Below are 19,816 nucleotides of genomic sequence, written 5' to 3'. Positions count from 1 at the left end.
TGAAAGAGAGGTTAAAGATACCAGAGATACATTCAAAATATAAGTTGAAAATAAACTGACAACACCATGTCTAAAAAAACAAAAACATACATACAGAGAAACAGTAGTACACTAAACACAACATAGAAAATAAAGACTGAGAAACACAAACCCCATCAAAAACCGGGGTGATCTCATGTGATCTATAGTTCATAGGGTATTTGCTAGATCATATGCCCGTGTCTTGATTTCGACAACAATTCTTATATTTTGTTGGACACTGAAATTCGTGTATAAATCTATTTCTCTGATTCTAACCCGATTTTTCCTTTTCCTTACATGTTGATTATATTTATTTATTTAACGTGTGGTTCGTTTGATCTCAGTTCTTCATTCGTCAAAATTCGATTATGACATCGAATTTTGTTCCTATCCTCTGGATTACCTATTGTGCCCTTGCCTCGTGACGTCACATAGAAAGAACACATCTTTTTGCAGCTTATTAGAAAGAAGGAATAAATTTACCCGCATATTGTTTAAAAATCATAAGAGAAACAGATTCCACCACCAAATCTCATGTAATCATATCTGTATCCTCTCTCTAGAGCAGTTAAATTTAAAATATTTAAAACGCTCGGCAAGCCTCGCGTTTTAAATTTGAAATTTAATTGTCTCTAGTGGATATCATATCACACTCGATGCAGTGGTAGAATCTTTATATCTATGAACATGGTGAACTATGGATCACATGTGGAGCTGGATGAACTATGAATGTATATACATAAAGGCAACAGTAGTATACCGCTGTTCAAAACTCATAAATCCATGGACAAAAAACAAAATCGGGGTAACAAACAAAAACCGAGGGAAACGCATTAAATATAAGAGAACAACGACACAACACCGAAACGCAACACACACAGAAACAGACCAAGCATCAGACAAAACACCACGAGAATAACAAATATAACATGAAAACCAAATACATGAATTTGGGATAGACAAGTACCGTGCCACGTCTTATCTCAATATTTAAAAAATAAGAGAAAACACAAACGACTCAACGTTAAAATGCAACACACACAGAAACGAACAATAATATAACAATGGCCATATTTCTGACTTGGTACAGGACACTTTTAAAGGGGAATAAAAGTGGTGGGTTGAACCTGGTTTTGTGGCATGCCAAACCTCGCACTTTAATGGCAAATTTAAATATAACATTGAAATGACAACATAATATTACAGGACTACAATACAAATAAATAGGAGAACATATTAGACAAAGAAAAACATGATTAAAAGATAACAAAAAGCATCAGGTTTAAAATTCAATACGACAAAAACGCGCCTTATGCTGAGCCGGACTCAACTAGTTTAACCAGGTGACTGCAATCGCAATCTCGATGAATATATAACGAACACAACTTGTTTGATAAATTGTAATTAATATATTCCACCAGAAAGGTTACAAGTAGTCAGTAGATTGGTAAACTGAAAGAAATAAAAATACAATATTTTACAATGTGTACGAATAAAATATGAAAGTTAAATACAAGATTATTAATCGTGTCAAAAACGAAAGTAGAATTTACAGTTCATTTCTCGGAAATAAATAACTTACAGTTCGTATGTATTTATAAATCACTTATCTAAAAATATCGGAGTTAAACAGAATAATTTATCACAGTTTATGAATGAATCAAACGTACTTGACAGTGGTATGTCTCGATTTCCTCAGAAAGTAGAAAAGTCGTCCATTTTCCATGCGTTGAAATATTGATGCGGACGGTGTCACATAAATTAAAGGTGGTCGATAAATGCGGTGATTTAAGAAAACGGTCCAGTTCAATTTGTTCCGGATAAAAATGAAAACATGTAATAAACATTAAATGTGGAACAGAATACTCCCCGTCTGATTTCGTACTGATATCACTATTTCAAATATTTCACACACTTGAATATCTGATTATATATAAGTCCAAAGTATCACTATAATTAATTATACACAGTCATTCTCGATGAGAAGAATCATGTCCACAATCGGTCGTGTGTAGACGGATGCTTTTCCATTTACGATTATTCGTACTTCTGCTTTCCTGACATGTTCATCGGAACCTTTAAACGATTTTAGTATAACTCCTATTGTCCATTGAGTACGGCAAAGATTTTTGTCCTTTAGGAGAATAACGTCTCCCTTGATAAGATCACGGCGATCTTCGGTCCATTTTCGTCGTGGTTGTAGTAACGGCAGGTACTCTTTCCTCCAACGGGACCAGAAAACACTGGCCAGAGCCTGTACACGTCTCCATTCGGCTAGACATAGATCCCGTTTGTCGAATTCTCCAAGCTGATCTGAAGTGAAGATGTAATCGGTCTTTTGTGTCAATAACATAGCTGGTGTTAAGATTAGCGGATTCTCTGGATCTGTTGATACTGGTACCAGAGGTCTTGAATTGATTATTGCTGAAACTTCTGCCATGAATGTATTTAGAACGTCATGCGTAAGACTCCTTCCAGCTGCGTTGATAAGCATAGAATCAAGTATTCTCCTTGCGATACCAATCATTCTTTCCCAGGCTCCACCCATGTGGGATGAATGTGGCGGATTGAAGATCCAAGTTGTACCAGAATTGTACAGAAAGTTCTTGAAGGGTCCATCTTCGACGTTGATTGAGTCAATCTTTAGATCGTCGATTGCGCCAATAAAGTTTGTTCCACGGTCGGATCGGAAAATCTTAACTTGACCTCTGATAGCGGCGAATCTTCTGACGGCGTTTATGAAGGCTGAAGAGCTCATTTCCTCGATTAGTTCGATGTGAACAGCTCTAGTCACTAAGCATGTGAAAAGAATTGCCCAACGTTTTGAGTTTGCGCATCCACCACGTGTTTTACGTGAAACAATTGTCCAAGGTCCAAATGGGTCTATTCCAACGTTGGTAAACGGAGGTGACGGTTCAAGACGGTCCTCTGGCAAATCAGACATGATTTGACACTCAGTTTTTCCTCTTAGTTTGCGGCAAGTCACACATTTGTGAATGAGAGAAGAGATCAAGCGTTTAGCTCCGACGATCCAGAATCCTGCGGAACGAATCGCTCCATCTGTGAAGTGGCGACCTTGATGTTTTATATTTTCATGGTAGTGTCGGACTAATAATATCGCTATATGATGGCGTCCAGGGACGATTAATGGTTTCTTTTCACGGAGGTTTAAGTCAGATTTGGCAATACGGCCTCCTACTCGTAACAGTCCTCGTTCGTCCAAAAAACGGATTAAGGTTAGCTATCGGGCTCCGCTTATGAATTTGTTCCTGACGTTTAATGCAATCTATTTCATCTCCATAAACTTCATATTGAGCGGATATTAAGATGAAATTTTCGGCATTCAAAAAGCCTTCCGGAGAAGTCACTGGTGCTGCCTGTTTTGACCCGTGTAAACGGGAGAAACGTTCTAAAAAGGCTATCGCTCGCACAAGTGATGTCCAGTTGGAGAATCTGTTGAATCTATCAGTTCCTATACCTTTACGCTCAGGTGTGGCAAAGGTTTTTGCAACATTAACAATTGCACGTATTTCTCCATCTTCTTCTGGGTCTATTAGCTGATATATGTTCTCAGAATTCTTCTGTTCTGAGAAAAGAAGTTGTCTTGGTCCTAATAACCATTCACTGCTATGAATTTCGTGAGCAGGTACGGACCTAGTTCCCGAATCTGCGGGATTACGGCTAGTTGGTACATAATTCCATTGATTTGGAGAGCTAAATTTTCTTATTTTCTCTACTCGATTGGCGACATAGATGAAGAACCTTTTTGTCTCGTTACTGATGTAGCCTAGGACTACTTTACTAGTGGAAGATATTAGCAGGCAAAATCGAGGGAATTGTGCAAATGATGATACAAGCATGAAAATTACCACAAAGCATCATTATTATGTACTTTTAAAGAAACAACTGCTGGCCATTAAAAAAAATCATTTTTTCAAGATGGCCACCGTCGTTTTCTAAAATGACTGTTTTTTCAGTTTGAAAATACTGATTTTTTTCTGGAAAACAGTTCGTTTACCTTCTTTTAGTGAAAAACAGCTGTCAGGTTTGGTAGCTACCTTCCTTACATGTGAATAATTCACTAGACATGAGTATTTAACATATACAGGGTTTGCGCATGCGCGAAAAAATTAACAAAATTCATTAAAAAATATTTCAACTATTTACTATAAAATAAGTGATTTGGGATTTTCAATGATATTATGATTTGGTTTAATAACATTCTTCAAGTTTATGACACGAATTGATAATTTTGCGCATGCGCAAACTCTTTATAGACATAATGAGTCATTTGTATGCACTACCAGGGCAAACCGTAGTTCATCTCATTACTTTAAAAAGCAAGTTAGTGTAAAATCTATGATGCCACTGTTTAAAAACAAGCCCATTCAGTTGCAATGATCAGGCACTTGATGGATAAGACGGAAAATGTGGTTAATACGAAAAAAACATCAATATTGACGGCAGATCAGTCACTTTTGTTAATGGATAATCAGTGGGAATCGCCTGATTTGTACAAAGAAGATAAGTTTATCGTCATTTGAGGTGGATTTCACATTGAAATGACTTGTTATAAAATTCTGGGTGATATATTACGTGAAAGTAGATAGACATATGTCCTCACTAAAACCATTATTGCAACACCTAGAACAGCATATTCTTGTATGTATGTTCAAATGTACCTAGCACTAGACACGCGCATCAGATAACTCTATGTGTTTTAGCTTGGATTGTATATATCGGCTTAAGAAAGGTAAACACAGAAGTTATAATCATGTCATGACTCTGTGACGTTAAATGATTTGATAGACTGGTGTAAGAAAATATAGTCATCTCTATCACAGTTCAATTCCTGGCGTTCAATTATAAAATAAAAACTTCTTGTGAATTTGGTAGTATGCTCATTTCATGAGTCAGATTTTGTACAAACAGTCCATATAAAGCATGATACCGTATTCATTTAGGTCTTGATCGTGTAACATATTCTCGATCGCTACCGACCTTTTTCAAGATATGGCTTCCCTTCTCTTACGTCACCCACAGGTGGCAATTGATTTTGAAAATGATAATTTCAATGTACGTAAGACCAGCAAATATTTTTCTTATAAAACAATTGATCAGACAAAAAACTCAAAATCATACAATTGTAAAGGGCGATGTGTTGTCATAGGTTTAACCGAAGACCCCATTTAGACGTATTAATGGTAGCTGGACCAGAAGTCAGTAGACTATCAGATAAATTTGCAAGATCTAGTGGTTTGATGCATTTTATAATAGATGAACGACTTAATGAACACAAAGGATTTCTTTTAAAAGATCAAAGGCAAATAATTTGAAGATGGTTTAAAGCAAATACAAAACGAAGGAGAACCGGTTTCTTATAACCAGATCAAAAAGAACAACTTCCTATTATGTCGGTAAAATAAAACTGTAAACGTTTTGTAGATATCTTTTCTAGACTTTTATTTCTTGTCGCAGTGGACAAACTGATTTGGAATATTTCTTAATCCATAAAGACAAACTGCTCCTCCGTTTTTGTCTTCGGATGTCATTTTAAACAGTGGTATAAAATCGGTGCAAATGGATACACTTGAAACATTTTGCAATTTGCAGATCCAAATTCTGACCCATTTACCGTTGATGGGGCAGCAATGGTTAATTCCAGGCTACCTTGTAGGGCAACAATATTGGATGATTTTGCACTTGTGTCATACGATCTTTAATAAAATCTTTCATCGATAAGTATTCAAGAGTAGACATTGTGTTAGATTTACTAAAAAGACAAAAGTTGGGTTCTGGAGTAGTTTTCTCTATGAAGATGACAACGAAACGATTTTTTTGCCGACAGAAATGCTTTTATATAGACTAATAAGGATACTTTCCAGCTACCCCTTGTAAGCATGGAGAAGCAGATATACGAATGTTTGTCCATGATCGGCATGATTATGAAAATTGTTGTAAGACGGTTATTTAAGGTAGCACCGACACAGATGTAGTAGTATTCAGAATTGCAGCACTCCAAAAATGTGGTGGAACAAACTGAGAAAAGGTTTTGGCAGGAATGAAGACTTTTGATGACTTCATGTACGTGATATATCAAATGCGTTTTGTCCTCGTATAGCTACTCTTCCTTTCATTCATTCAGTGGATGTGACACTAAGGGAATAAGTCAGTTTGGATGACATGGGAAGTATTTCAACATGTAAGGGACGTCCTTTTTTCTTTACTGAAGTATAAGGACACATACATGGACATAAATGAAGCTTTTGTTTGCATCATATCTGACAGAACAACATCACTACTTGCTGTTAACGAGGCACGATGTAAATGTTTACCCAGGTAGCAGCGGCATTGTGATGTCGTTCAGCCTACATGAGTTTTTTTTTCCGGAGCACATCCAAAGAGCAGCGTATCAAGGCGGATAAGTTTGGGCTCAGCCTGATTTATGTACCAATTCATGAACACTGGGGTTGGATGAAAGAAAAAAATCGATGACACTTGGGAACCAAAAAGGACTTCTACGGCTGCCGTTAAAGTTGCATCCTCCTGTCGGGAACTTTTGAAATTCGGAGGCGAAAATTCCAGTTGTGTTGGTGACTGTAAATGCTACCGTTCTGTCCTTCCTTGTACGAGTTTTGTAATTGGCTACTGTCAGATAATTATAAGATAACGAACCTGTCTTTCTATCAAAATTAGTCATTTAATCTTAACAAAAATTAATAAATTTGGCCGCCATTTTGAAACCGGAAATCACTCTTTTTTGTCATTTATGTGTTGTTTTTCGTACTTTAGGAACTGTTATTAACGCTTAATAAAAACTTACATTGGATTATACCTATAACACAACTTTCAAGGATTTCAACTGGATATGACTCCATTTGCAAAATTATCGGTGGCCATCTTGAAAAAATAGAAATATTTGATGACCAGCACCTGATTTCTTTTACTTATCATTTAGTCCACCTTTATACCAAATTTCATGCTTGTATTTCATGCTTGTGTAATTATTTGCTAAGTTGATGAAAATTATTAAAATATTTTCTACGTTTTTTGCCTCTAATTAGGAACCGGAAACCACTATTTTTCTTCATTTAAGTGTTGTTTTGTCGTACTAAGGAGCTGTTTTTAAGGTTTTATCATAACTTACATTGGATTATACATTACACATCTTTCAAGGATTAAAATCCCTTGTAAAATTGTTTGAAAGTAAAAAAAAATCTAAATTTTTTACTCTTTTGCCGACATTTTGAAACCGGAAGACACCTATAGTTTCATTAATGTATTGTCTAGTGGTTATTTATGAACTGTCATTTGCTTTTTATCAAAACTTATAATGGATTTTACATAAAACACACCTTTCAAAGGATTAACAAATAATGGCTAATTTGATATGACGCCATTTTCAAAATGTGTGGTGGCCATCTTGAAAAAATGATTTTTTTTCTGGCCAGCAGCGGATTTTTTATAAGTATCATTTAGTTAACCTTTATACCAAATTTCATGCTTGTATCACGATTTGCACAATTATGTCCATAATATCTCCCACTATACTGTCTGTGTAGAATTTTACGGTGTCTATGTGTAAATCTAAATTATCCATGATGGTCTGTGTTATCTCGACTGCTAAAACTGCAGCAGATAGTTCAAGGCGTGGGATAGTATGACCACTTGTTGGTGCCACTTTAGCTTTCCCAAGAATGAATCCTATGTTTGGTTCACCACTACTGTCAGTCGTGCGTAGATATGCAACAGCTGCTATGGCTTTTTCTGATGCATCAGAGAAGACATGTAACTCCTTCGTGGCGGTTTTGCTGAGATATGGCACGTAGGTACGTGGAATGCGCAATGTTTCGATAGCAATTAGAGTATCTCTCCAAGATTTCCACTCATCTGCTGTCTCATCAGTGAGAGGTTGGTCCCAATCGACGGTTTCTGATACTATTTTCCTTAATAGGAGTTTCCCTTGTAAAATCACCGGAGCCAAAAATCCCAGAGGATCGTAGAGACTGTTTATCGTTGATAAAATTCCTCTCCGAGTGATCGGTTTGTTTTCTGATGATAATTGAAATAAGAAGTTATCAGTGTTTACGTCCCAGCTGAGACCAAGACTACGTTGTAGAGGTTTGGTGTCGCATTCTAAGTCTAGATCTTTAAGATTTGAAGCCAAATCACTGGCATGAAATGCAGACATAACTTCCGCACAATTAGAGGCAAACTTGTGAAGACGTAAGTTTCCATATTTTGCTAATGCTTGCTGTGTGTCCTTCATGAGCTTAACAGCTTCCTCTTTAGTAGGACATGATGTAAGACCGTCGTCGACATAGAAGTCTCTTGTGACAAAGCTAGTCACGTGACTGCCAAACTCTTGTTCTGATGCTTGAGCTGCTTTTCTGAGTCCAAGTGTAGCAACGGCAGGTGACGGACTATTTCCAAAAACATGAACTCTCATGCGGTATTCGACAAGGTTCTCTTGTAGGTCGTTGTTTTTATGCCACAAAAATCTCAGATAATTTCGGTGGTCTTTCCTTACTACAAAGCAGTGAAACATGTGTTGAACGTCTGCAGTTACAGCGACCATTTCTTTCCTGAAACGCAGCAGTACTCCCAAGAGATCATTGGTCAAGTCTGGACCTGTAAGCAAGACGCTATTAAGTGAAACTCCGTTACATTTGGCTGAAGAATCAAACACACCTCTTATCTGATCAGGCTTCTTCGGATGATAAACACCAAACAATGGCAAATACCAGCACTCCTCAAGTTCGTGCAATGGTGGAGCAAGCTCTGCATGATTGTTGTCTAGGATCTTACTCATAAATGTAAGAAAATGTTCTCGCTTAACTGGGTTTCTATTCAGACTGGTGTCTAACATATTCGCACGATGTAGAGCTTGTTGTCTGTTGCTTGGCAACGGCTGTCTTGGCACTCGGAACGGTAACGGTGCTACCCAACTTCCTTCCGAGTCTCTCACAAATTCGTTGTCCATCTGCTTCATGAACATTTTGTCTTCATATGACATTCCAGGCTTATCATCGTCCTTTGTTTTTTCAAAGAGTGGCGATTGTAAATCTTTCTTAACGGGGTCTGTGTAGTTTTCCCGAATGTCAAATTTGCTTGTACATGGTTGAAACGTTGAAGGTTGTCCTGTAGGTAAAATGTTGGTTATTTTGACATTTAACTCGAGAGGCACATGCTGCTTGTTAATGCAGGTTTCTCCTATCACTACCCAACCAAGTTTCAATTGTTGTGCATATGGAGTTCTGGGTGGTCCTATGCGCTGATCGAGGACATGGTGTGCCTCTATAAGGTCTCTGCCAATTAAGAGAAGAATTTGGCAATTTTCATCTATTGGTGGAATGCTACCCCTAAGTTCTTTTAAATGAGGGTGATGCATTGTTACTTCAGGAGTAGGTATTTCGTCCCTATTATTGGGAATATGATCACATTCAATCAGTACAGGAAGGTCAAACTTGTCATTACCATTGATTGATTCCATGACGAAACCTCTTCCTCTTTTCCCGGAAGTGACTACTTTGCCGGAGCATGTTGATAAAGTATAGTTCTCCGGTTTATCTTTGACGTCAAAAAGATTAAAGAATTCAGGCGATGCTAGTGACCGGTTGCTTTGGTCATCAATGATGGCGTACATGCGAATAACTTTGTACTGGTTATCCTTGTGATAAACATTCACAGGAAGTATTTTAACACAAGATTTCCCACTATATGTATCTTTGCAGATCTCAGTACAGGTAGAGTTAACTGAGGTTGCCTTAGTTTCAGCCGATTCTATAGGCTCCCCGCCGTAGGCTTGCTTAGGCGAGCTAGACTGAGAACTTGCAGGTTTCTGTAGTCTAGTGATGTGAAGTGCGGTAGTATGTTGTTTACTTCCACATTCTTTACAACTTATGCTAGCATTGCAATCCCGGCTTCTATGTGTGGTAGAATCACAACATTTGTAACATACATTGTTTTCTTTTAAAAGGCCTTTGCGCTCCTCTATTGACTTAGCTCGGAACGCTCGACATTCATTTAAGGAATGCTTTGTATTGTGCAGAATACAAAGACCTTGTTTGCTGGCGTCTCCAGATTGCTGCTCAACCGCTGTTTTATGAGCACCAACTTTAGTCCTAGGGTAAGGCGTAGACCTTGGCGCAGCACCTTTTGTATTTGGTGTGGCTTTTGACACAAAGATGAACCCAGGATCGTTCTTTGTTTTGCTTATTTCCCTGATGTAGGCAGAGAATTCTGTGAAAGGTAGAAAGGCAACGTCATATTTGGCCTTGTATCTTGTAGCCCTTGTGGTCCCCTTTTCTTGGAGTCCGTACGGTAATTTTTCAACAATAGGATTTATCCCGGACGAGGAGTCAAAATATGCTAGCAAACATCCCAGCTTGGGATTTTCCTTGTGATATTCTATTTCTGATAGAATGTCAGACAGTTCGTAGAGACGTGCGTTGTCCTTATTTGTTAAGGTAGGGAATTTTGCAAGTTTAATCTTGAGAGAGGCTTCCAACATTTCTGGAGCACCATACCGCTCGTCAAGCCTCTTCCATAATCTCTGTATACCTATGGTAGGATTATTAGCGTTCGACGCTCTTATGATAATGGCGTGTTTAGCAGACTCTGGACCGAGCCACTTGATCAGTAAATCGATCTGTTCTGAGTCAGAGACTTGTAACTCATCAGTCACGTTCTTGAAGCTTGCTTTCCAAGTATGAAAGGACTCTGCCCGATCGTTAAAGCTTGTTAATCGGGAGAAAAGCAAGTCCTTGCGTAAAAGGAATCTAGTTATCTCTGATGTAAGATTGATTTGTTGCTGGTGTGAAACAGGGATCTCTTCTATAAAGTCTTGTTTTGTGCGTAAGACAGGGATCACTTCTTTAACACCCTGTTTTTGATGTTCAGTAGGGCTCTCATCTGAAAGGCCTAGTTTTTGTATGCCGGTTACTAATCCCAGATCTGGGATAAAGGTAACTTCCGGTGACTTATTATTGGAAGGCAAGACAGCAGATGTCTGTGACAGCAAGTTGGGTGCCACGGATGGCACGAACGCTGGTGCGTCGTGACTCAGCTCGATCTTAACAGGAATTTGTTTTTTCCTTTGAGGTTCTGTTACTTCCTTTACAACAGATGATTCAGGAAGTTTATTGACGAAATCTTGCACGCGCTGGAGCGGGTCTTCCGTTTCGTCAGGGAGATCGCTAACTGCTTGGCTGCCGTCGTCTTCCAGGATACGAGCCTCGGCTTCTGCGGCTGCAGCTTCTCTTTTTGCTTCGAGAATGTTCATAGCGGCCTTAAGTTCGGCTTTTTCTCGGACCGCACGTGCGGCTTCCTGTTCCATTTGAGTTTTCATGCGAACGGCCTCCTGTTCTTTTTTAGCTTTGATGTGCTCTTCCTCCTGTTCAATTCGAGCTTTTCTATGTGCGGTCTCTTGTTCCGCTTCGGCTTTTCTATAAGCGGCCTCTTGTTTTGCATGGATAGCTTCTTGTTCCATTTCGGCCTTGATTTCTGTTTGTCTATATAGGGTCTCTTCCTGTAAAACGGCCTCCTGCTTAAGGAGGGCAGCTTCTTGCTCGGCAAAGGCTATCTTTGATCTAGCGGACTCTGCCTTGGCACGTTTTCTCCTAGCTAGGCTCGACATGTCAGAGGCGTGTGAGCTCCCACTGTGCGAGCTTTTCTTGCCCTTAGATGTCCTCGTTTTTGTTGATTTAGCCTTTGTCAAGGTAAGGCGATGTTCGTGCAAAGCTTCAATTGCCAGGTCAACTTTAGACATTCGGATACCCGTTGATAATTTGCAGGTATCAATGTCTTGAAGGCTGTCTAATGTTTTTGTACCTTTGAGAAATTGCAAGTACTCGTCTGTGAGCCTGCGATAATTAGTACAGGCTTGTACAATTTTATCTTGTGCTGTTAACAATTGCTGGAGGTCGTTAGGGGGCTTGGTTGTTTCTAATAGTCTAGATTCTAGGTTTGACCATAGGGCCTCTAAGTCGTTATAGAACTTGTCGCGTTTTTCTATAAAGGCTTCCTGTCCTCTTTTGGTAAGTTCACGTACTCGCCTAGTCTCGGCGCTTTCACCTAAGTTTGTTGTTTCAGACGGATTTTCTTCTGGTTCTTCAGTGACATCTCCCTCGGGGGGCTGAACTTCTTCTTGTAGTTCCTCGTGACTTAGATCCATGATGTAAATCAACTATTTGTAGGCAATGTTTGTTCAACGTTGTTGGTTTGCTGCCTAGGACGCACAAGCTGTGTTGCGTAGTGTCAAGGTAACAGCTACGAACGATGCTCCGTTGTATTTCCTGTTCAGGAGATGTGTAGACAAGTTGTTGTCAATTTACTATGCTGAGCCGGACTCAACTAGTTTAACCAGGTGACTGCAATCGCAATCTCGATGAATATATAACGAACACAACTTGTTTGATAAATTGTAATTAATATATTCCACCAGAAAGGTTACAAGTAGTCAGTAGATTGGTAAACTGAAAGAAATAAAAATACAATATTTTACAATGTGTACGAATAAAATATGAAAGTTAAATACAAGATTATTAATCGTGTCAAAAACGAAAGTAGAATTTACAGTTCATTTCTCGGAAATAAATAACTTACAGTTCGTATGTATTTATAAATCACTTATCTAAAAATATCGGAGTTAAACAGAATAATTTATCACAGTTTATGAATGAATCAAACGTACTTGACAGTGGTATGTCTCGATTTCCTCAGAAAGTAGAAAAGTCGTCCATTTTCCATGCGTTGAAATATTGATGCGGACGGTGTCACATAAATTAAAGGTGGTCGATAAATGCGGTGATTTAAGAAAACGGTCCAGTTCAATTTGTTCCGGATAAAAATGAAAACATGTAATAAACATTAAATGTGGAACAGAATACGCCTTGTCCACACAAGACTCACCAGTGACGCCCAGATATAAAAGATCGAAAGTGAAAAAAGTACAAAGTTGTACAGCACTGAAGATCAAAAGTTGAAAAGGTTTCGCCAAATACGGCATTGTTTTTATGCCCGGGATAAGAACATTCTTATTATATAGAACAATTCATGCTATTGCAAACAGTAAATTTTATAAATGAATATGACAGAGATATACATAAAGAAACTGAAGTATTAACTAATTACAGAAAACTAAACCCGAATACATAACGCCCAGATATAAAAGATCGAAAGTGAAAAAGGTACAAAGTTGTACAGCACTGAAGATCAAAAGTTGAAAAGGTTTTGCCAAATACGGCATTGTTTTTATGCCCGGGATAAGAACATCCTTATTATATAGAACAATTCATGCTATTGCAAACAGTAAATTTTAACAAATGAATATGAAAGAGATATACATAATGAAACTGAAGTATTAACTAATTACAGAAAACTAAACCCGAATACATAACGCCCAGATATAAAAGATCGGAAGTGAAAAAATTACAAAGTTGTACAGCACTGAAGATCAAAAGTTGAAAAGGTTTTGCCAAATACGGCATTGTTTTTATGCCCGGGATAAGAACATCCTTATTATATAGAACAATTCATGCTATTGCAAACAGTAAATTTTAACAAATGAATATGAAAGAGATATACATAATGAAACTGAAGTATTAACTAATTACAGAAAACTAAACCCGAATACATAATGCTAAGTTTAACACAGAATAGACACACCCGAATCAGTCCAGGCGTCAACGTAATTAAAAAAATGTGACGTCACACACGATGGCGAAAAGGCACAAACGTTATGCCACATTTGAATTTATGAAATTTAGAAACAGCATGACGTCACATATGAAAAACTATCATTCAAAAGTGAGATAGAATTAGGATTGATTTAAGATTATATTAGAACTAAATACTGATAATTCATTTAAACAAAATGCATATTGCAATACTTATTAATAGCAATTAACTGTAATATATATATGTCCAGTTTGTTATGAATCCAACTTCAAAAACGTAAATAATCGTACAAAATTTAATATAATTAATAAAGGCGGTGATTAATTTTTCTATCCGTAACACCTAACTATAATAAAAAGACGTCAACACATTTGACAAAATCCGATGAGAATTACAAATATAACATTAAACATGTAAACTAAATAGATGAATTTGGGATAAACAAGTACAGAAACACGTCTTATAGTAATGCGATTTCACATTCAGCAAAACAGTCACAATCGGGAATAAGTCACGTTTGGTAATTAAAAGATTAGACGACATAATGACAAACCACAATCTACCATGTGATAAAAATGTCCTTAGCTAGTTTGGTTAAAGAGACATCATATGGATCCACCAATTCGTGATGGTGTCCATAAAATTTACGAAGTGTCAATTTTAATCTGTCCTCCTCATAACTTTGTTGGAGCAGTTTCTGCGTAAGGAGCACACTCCTGTATATGAAGTCCGTATAGTGTGAACAAGCACGTGAATAACGTATCAATTGTTATATGTAAACACCATACGAAGGGGCAGAGGGTATGTTACTGCTGAGAAATGGGAAATTGATAATTGGGAAGTTGAAATCGTCCCGTTTATCATAGATTTTCGTGTGAAGTCGTCCATCTACGTCAATATTGAGGAAAAGATCAAGGTATGAAGCAGTCCTTCTAGTATCAGTAGTATCCTTAATTTCAAGTTCACTGGGATATATGAGATGTAAGTATTGGCTGAAGTATGGGTTGTTCAATGATAAAACATCATCAATATATCGGAAAGTAAAATTAAAGAATTTCGCAAGGTGCTTTTTCTTTTTGTCTTTTAGAAGGTTCTGAATAAATTCTGCTTCATACGAATACAAACACAAATACACCTGTAACTCAATATTAAAGGCTGTATGGCTGTCTACGATTCCTTACATCCAATTCATTTGAACTTTGTTGGGTTATAGTCTCATTGAAAATCATACAGCGTATCCTTATTTCTATAATTGTACACCCTTTCACATTTGTATCATTTGCGTAGTAGTAACTACTAAAACTAAAACTTCATCTCCTTACATTACTGTTGTTTATGTAAAACATACAAACATTAGAGGTAGGTGTTCAACTGATATAGTTTTAATGGTCAAGGTTATTATTTTTCTAGAATAAGAAAAAACCGAGATCTGAAACTTTTTGACAATAGAAAAGAAATCAATATGTGCCCCACACTGAGAGTGACATGGATACGATATAATACTTTAAGGGTTCTTTTAATCAAAGGGTGCCTATTCTCATGGTTTTCGTGGATGGTTTTATCTACGAGTGTAAGTGTCAAACGAAATATTGTATTGTGTCTGATTTAGATAGTAGTATTCATTATTATGATAAGGTTAGTAACCTCAAAATTAAATGATTGATTTTTTGTATGAGAACTATAAGGAGAACAAATAGACACTTCATCGTCGCAAATTATAACCGGAAGTATGATTTTTTATCGATCGAAACTAATTTTCATGTGGATTAAAACTTGTAAAGTTTAACTATTGAATTGGTAAAATACTGTCTTAAATTGCATATTCAGTTCATAGTGCGTTTGCTGATATTCGATGTATCCTCTAGATCACATGCCCGTATCCATGTAGTCAAGCCTACGGTAACAGTGCTCTTTCTTGTCTTAATTTTGACAACAGCACTTATATTCCGTTCGACACTTGTATTCGTGGATAAGACCATCCACAAAAAAAAATAGGTACCCCATGATTTAAAGAACTCTTAAAGTATTATTTCATATCCATGTCACTCTCAGTGTGAGGCACATATGGTTGATGTTCCTCATCTCTTTTCTATTGTCAAAAAGTTTCACATCTCGGGTGTTTTTTATTCTAGACAAATAAAATTTTGACCACTTATACTATATCAGATGAAGTTTTAGTTTTAGTGGTCACTACTTGGGATGTCAAATTAAAAACCTTTCTACGCAAATGATTCAAATGTGAAAGGGTTTACAATTATAGAAATAAGGATATGTGATATGATTGTCAATGAGACTACAACCCAACAATCATGTTCAAATGACGTGGATATAAGGAATTGTAGACAACCATGCAGACTATATATTGCGTTTTAGGTGTATATGTTACAGGGAATTTGTGAAATCAGAGATTTTGTAAAATCACTGAAATTTCAGGGAATTTGTAAATTCACTGAACTGATTAGTGAAATTATAAAATCCCTGATTTTGACTAGTGATTTTACAAAATCTATGAAATATTTGAGATTCATTCATTTTTATTAAGAATTTCTTTGAAAAAGGCCTACAACAGTAACACTCAATAAGCTTAAGGTAAATCTAGCCTTTATTAAGTAACCAGTTTTCATGCACTTTACTACTGACATACCGTTCTATAGAACGATGGCTCAGGCTCGGATGTCTTTAAATCAAGAGCAAACATGCACACAAAAGTTACTTCAAATGATTGAGGGAAAATTAAAATGCAACATACGGAACCGGGGAAAATATGATGAAATTTTGGGACATGTTGTCAATAAGCCGCAGGAAGAATCAAAACAAGCTCTTATCAACACCTTGTTTGAAAGAAAGTTACTGTTTATTATAGTTTTTCTGTAATTACCGTAAAAAATATAACCAGTTATATCAATTTTTTTAAATCAAATATAAAAATGGAACATAAGGTCGATTGCTTGCATAAGAGTAGAAAAACACATATGTAAGGAATACAAAATTGAGTGGGTAAGGGTATGTGATCTAGTGGCAAATATTACATGCAAATAGTTATCAAAGATACCAGAGCAAGAGCATCTTATTGCTGCATGAAAATTGATATATAGAAAGCAAATAAGTGTTGCATTATTTATTGATTTGCTCCCTACAAAATAATATTTATATTCACAAAATAATAATAAAAAAAGACGACAGAAAATATAGGTAAGAATACTTTGAAGCAAAAATAAAATGTTTTGCTTACTTTGGTCATATATCAGATACATGTATTCTATTACAAAGTGATATAATTTTGGATAAGTTTCTAAACTTTTTCAACTCTTTTAATCCAAATAAAGTAAATATTTTGTTTAATGTAAGTATAAAGTTCTTCAATGTGGAAATTTGAAAAACGGTATTCATCAGATGAAGATGTTTTAAAAATATTATGTATGTCTTTAACACATGTACAACATAGAATAGAAACATCACATATCAATCGGTCATGGTGGTATTAAAAGTACGCTAATAGAAAGTGTGCAAATGTTTCATACAAAGCTTAAGAACTGTACACGGAACTTTTAGAGGAATGCCAACTAAAAAACGTAGAGCTGCTGCATTAAAGGTATTGTCGTTAATAAATATTGGAAGATGACGTTTGAATGCCAATTGTGGTCCAACTGAATCCTTATTTCATCATTATACTGGGATGCCAAAACGTATGTTTGAAAAGATTTTAAAACGCTTTTTTTTCTTAGCTAAGATGTTGTTATCCCACCAAAAAGGTCATAGTGTTAATTACAGCATTTAAATATGATGGTTTCAAATTCAAAACATCAATTCAAAAACACTTTATTTATACATCTTATTAGCAATGCTTGTTTGACTGCAATACGATATAAACTTGAAACCCTACCTTAATAGATAATTTTAAACCTTATAAAAGTATTCACACTACTAGTACTTAAACAAGTGGTAATACTGCAATAAATGTATTGAATGTAAATAATATGTTGGAAACAGAACTAGGTTAAAATGTGGTACCATTTAATAAAATTAACGGTACCAATTTTCTTGCACCAGATGCGTATTTCGACAATACATGTCTTTTCAGTGATACTCGTGGCCAAAATATTTGAAATCCAAAGCTTATATAAAAGATGAAGATGTATAATCCAAAAGGTCCAAAAAGTATAGCCAAATCCGTGAAAGGAATCAGAGCTTTGCATGAGGGAGATATATTCCTTAATTTATAATAATTTCAAATATTTTTGTACCAGCAAATTTTAATTATACAAAAAAATCCGTATTTTCATGCCAGTACCGTAGTACTGGCTACTGGGCTGGTGATACCCTCGGGGACTAATAGTCCACCAGCAGAGGTATCGACCCAGTGGTAGTAATAAAACTACTTTCGAAAGTTTTAACGCTGCACTAAGTATCTTGAATACATAACATATTTTGGAAGAGATTTGCTATAATCTTTTTTAATGTATGGTATGTTGACACCCCTACCTAAATTCGTCCCCTTTCTTTAAAGATCAAATTTTTAAATCATGATAACGTTCACACCACTTTAACGGGTAATAATGCAAAAAGAAGAATTTGAAAAATGCGTATTCCATTATATAATATTTCATTGTGTAACTTGAATAAGTAATTGAAGAGTAAAAATCTAACATCTGGTTGAATTTGCCACATCGAGGAGGTTAATTTTCTTCAACGGAAATTTACTACGGAGGTTTATTTCATGTTATGTTCTCATTCGTTACAATACTAACTGAAATATGCGAAGACGTGTCACTGGTAAAAAGTCTACACAGTGATGTATTGCGTATATAATTAATACCTTAATCACAGAGGGTCCGGTACAGATTCTTGCTGAACATCAGCTGAAATGTCACGAAGTGACGAATTGTTTTCTTGCATTGCAAACATGTATGCTCTCCGTATCCTGTTTTTTATTATAGAAATCAGTAAACCAATGTTAAAAGCTTTTTTTAGTATCACGAGCTTTTATTTGGATATCAGACCTTTATGATCAATTGTTTCTAAAGCTTAAAGAAGCCTCTTTTGAAATTATAAAACCGATTTTATCAGCATTTGAAAACGGGATTTAATCTTACGGTAAAACAACTTATTTTGATAAGATCTGTTTGTATACATACAATCAAAGTCGAGTTCCTCTTCATGTTATAATATATATAATTTCTCTATTCTTTAGATTAGTATTCCTCAGTCTTCATGGACAGACAGATTAGCAGAATCATTCCAACTTTATGTCATTGTGGATACATATTTTTGGGTTTAAGGAAGGTAAGGCAAATACTTTTTTAACAAAGGAATTGATCTAAATAATTTTTATCATGCCAATTTAATAACTGTACATCCCACATCTTCGTATAACTAGTTATGATAAGCTTTAAATAAATTGATCAGATATTTTAAGAAGTCTGTAGAAAAAGATGTTTTCAAACTATTTAAAAAAAAAAACACCTGATTTTACGAAACACTGATAGATTTCCAGGCTTGGAATGGTGCACCACTTACAAATTTTATTACGATTTTATTGGAGATATTAATCAAAATAATAAAAAAAAATCTATATGAAGTACATAATGAATATTTGCACATCAAATAATTACACAGTACATTAAGCCTATGACAGAAAACAGTTTAACTACATTTTTATATGTATCAGATTTCCATTGTTTGCATAGATATATTGGAACTATTTACTTTATTTTTAACATTTATCAACAAATAAACGAAATAAATCCATATGAATTTGAAACATATGATGAATAATAAATATATTCCAAATTAAAATATCGGCAAATTATGATGACATTTTCTGGTATATATTTCATTCGATGAATATGAGTCTTATCTATATGATACATGATGAATATATAATGAAAATTAGATGTTATGAAGATAAAGGCAAAGTATAATTAGTGTATTTCTAATATTAAAGTCATATCTTTAACTAATTATAAATATTTAAACATAATTAGTCGCAAATATGTTTGTTGATTAGTTTCTACTCAACTTCACGACGTTACAATTGTTCGTGTTTTGTTTTCATTTAACTTGATGTATCCAAACTCCTACGATCTCCTGATTATTGATCCTCGCAGTTTTAGTT

At 35.7% G+C, this 19,816-nt stretch overlaps 3 protein-coding genes and 1 long non-coding RNA gene across 4 annotated transcripts; all 4 read right to left on the bottom strand.

Moving 5' to 3' along the window:
- Positions 1-1,407: 1,407 nt before the first annotated feature.
- Positions 1,408-1,949, bottom strand: LOC139481827 (uncharacterized). The gene is made up of 2 exons (XR_011654703.1): positions 1,692-1,949; positions 1,408-1,473 (listed from the first exon to the last, which is right to left on the bottom strand). It is a non-coding gene; the product is annotated as an uncharacterized lncRNA (long non-coding RNA).
- Positions 1,950-1,981: 32 nt separating this feature from the next.
- LOC139483232 (uncharacterized) lies at positions 1,982-2,965 on the bottom strand. Its single transcript, XM_071267263.1, has one exon. The coding sequence runs from the start codon at positions 2,963-2,965 to the stop codon at positions 1,982-1,984; it is 984 nt and encodes a 327-aa protein (XP_071123364.1).
- A 229-nt stretch (positions 2,966-3,194) lies between these two features.
- LOC139483231 (uncharacterized) lies at positions 3,195-3,881 on the bottom strand. Its single transcript, XM_071267262.1, has one exon. The coding sequence runs from the start codon at positions 3,879-3,881 to the stop codon at positions 3,195-3,197; it is 687 nt and encodes a 228-aa protein (XP_071123363.1).
- Positions 3,882-7,519: 3,638 nt separating this feature from the next.
- Positions 7,520-12,853, bottom strand: LOC139483230 (uncharacterized). The gene is made up of 2 exons (XM_071267261.1): positions 12,716-12,853; positions 7,520-12,497 (listed from the first exon to the last, which is right to left on the bottom strand). The coding sequence occupies exon 2, from the start codon at positions 12,194-12,196 to the stop codon at positions 7,520-7,522; it is 4,677 nt and encodes a 1,558-aa protein (XP_071123362.1). The 5' UTR covers positions 12,197-12,497; positions 12,716-12,853.
- Between the last annotated feature and the right edge of the window lie 6,963 nt (positions 12,854-19,816).

Source organism: Mytilus edulis, chromosome 7 (genome assembly GCF_963676685.1).
Source record: "Mytilus edulis chromosome 7, xbMytEdul2.2, whole genome shotgun sequence".
Taxonomy (NCBI): domain Eukaryota; kingdom Metazoa; phylum Mollusca; class Bivalvia; order Mytilida; family Mytilidae; genus Mytilus; species Mytilus edulis.
Note: the sequence above shows the minus strand (reverse complement) of the source record. Positions and strands in the feature narration are given on the sequence as shown.

Coding starts and splice junctions, on each gene's coding strand:
- LOC139483230 (XM_071267261.1), bottom strand. CDS start 12,196: ATGGATCTAAGTCACGAGGAACTACAAGAAGAAGTTCAGCCCCCCGAG.
- LOC139483232 (XM_071267263.1), bottom strand. CDS start 2,965: ATGTCTGATTTGCCAGAGGACCGTCTTGAACCGTCACCTCCGTTTACC.
- LOC139483231 (XM_071267262.1), bottom strand. CDS start 3,881: ATGCTTGTATCATCATTTGCACAATTCCCTCGATTTTGCCTGCTAATA.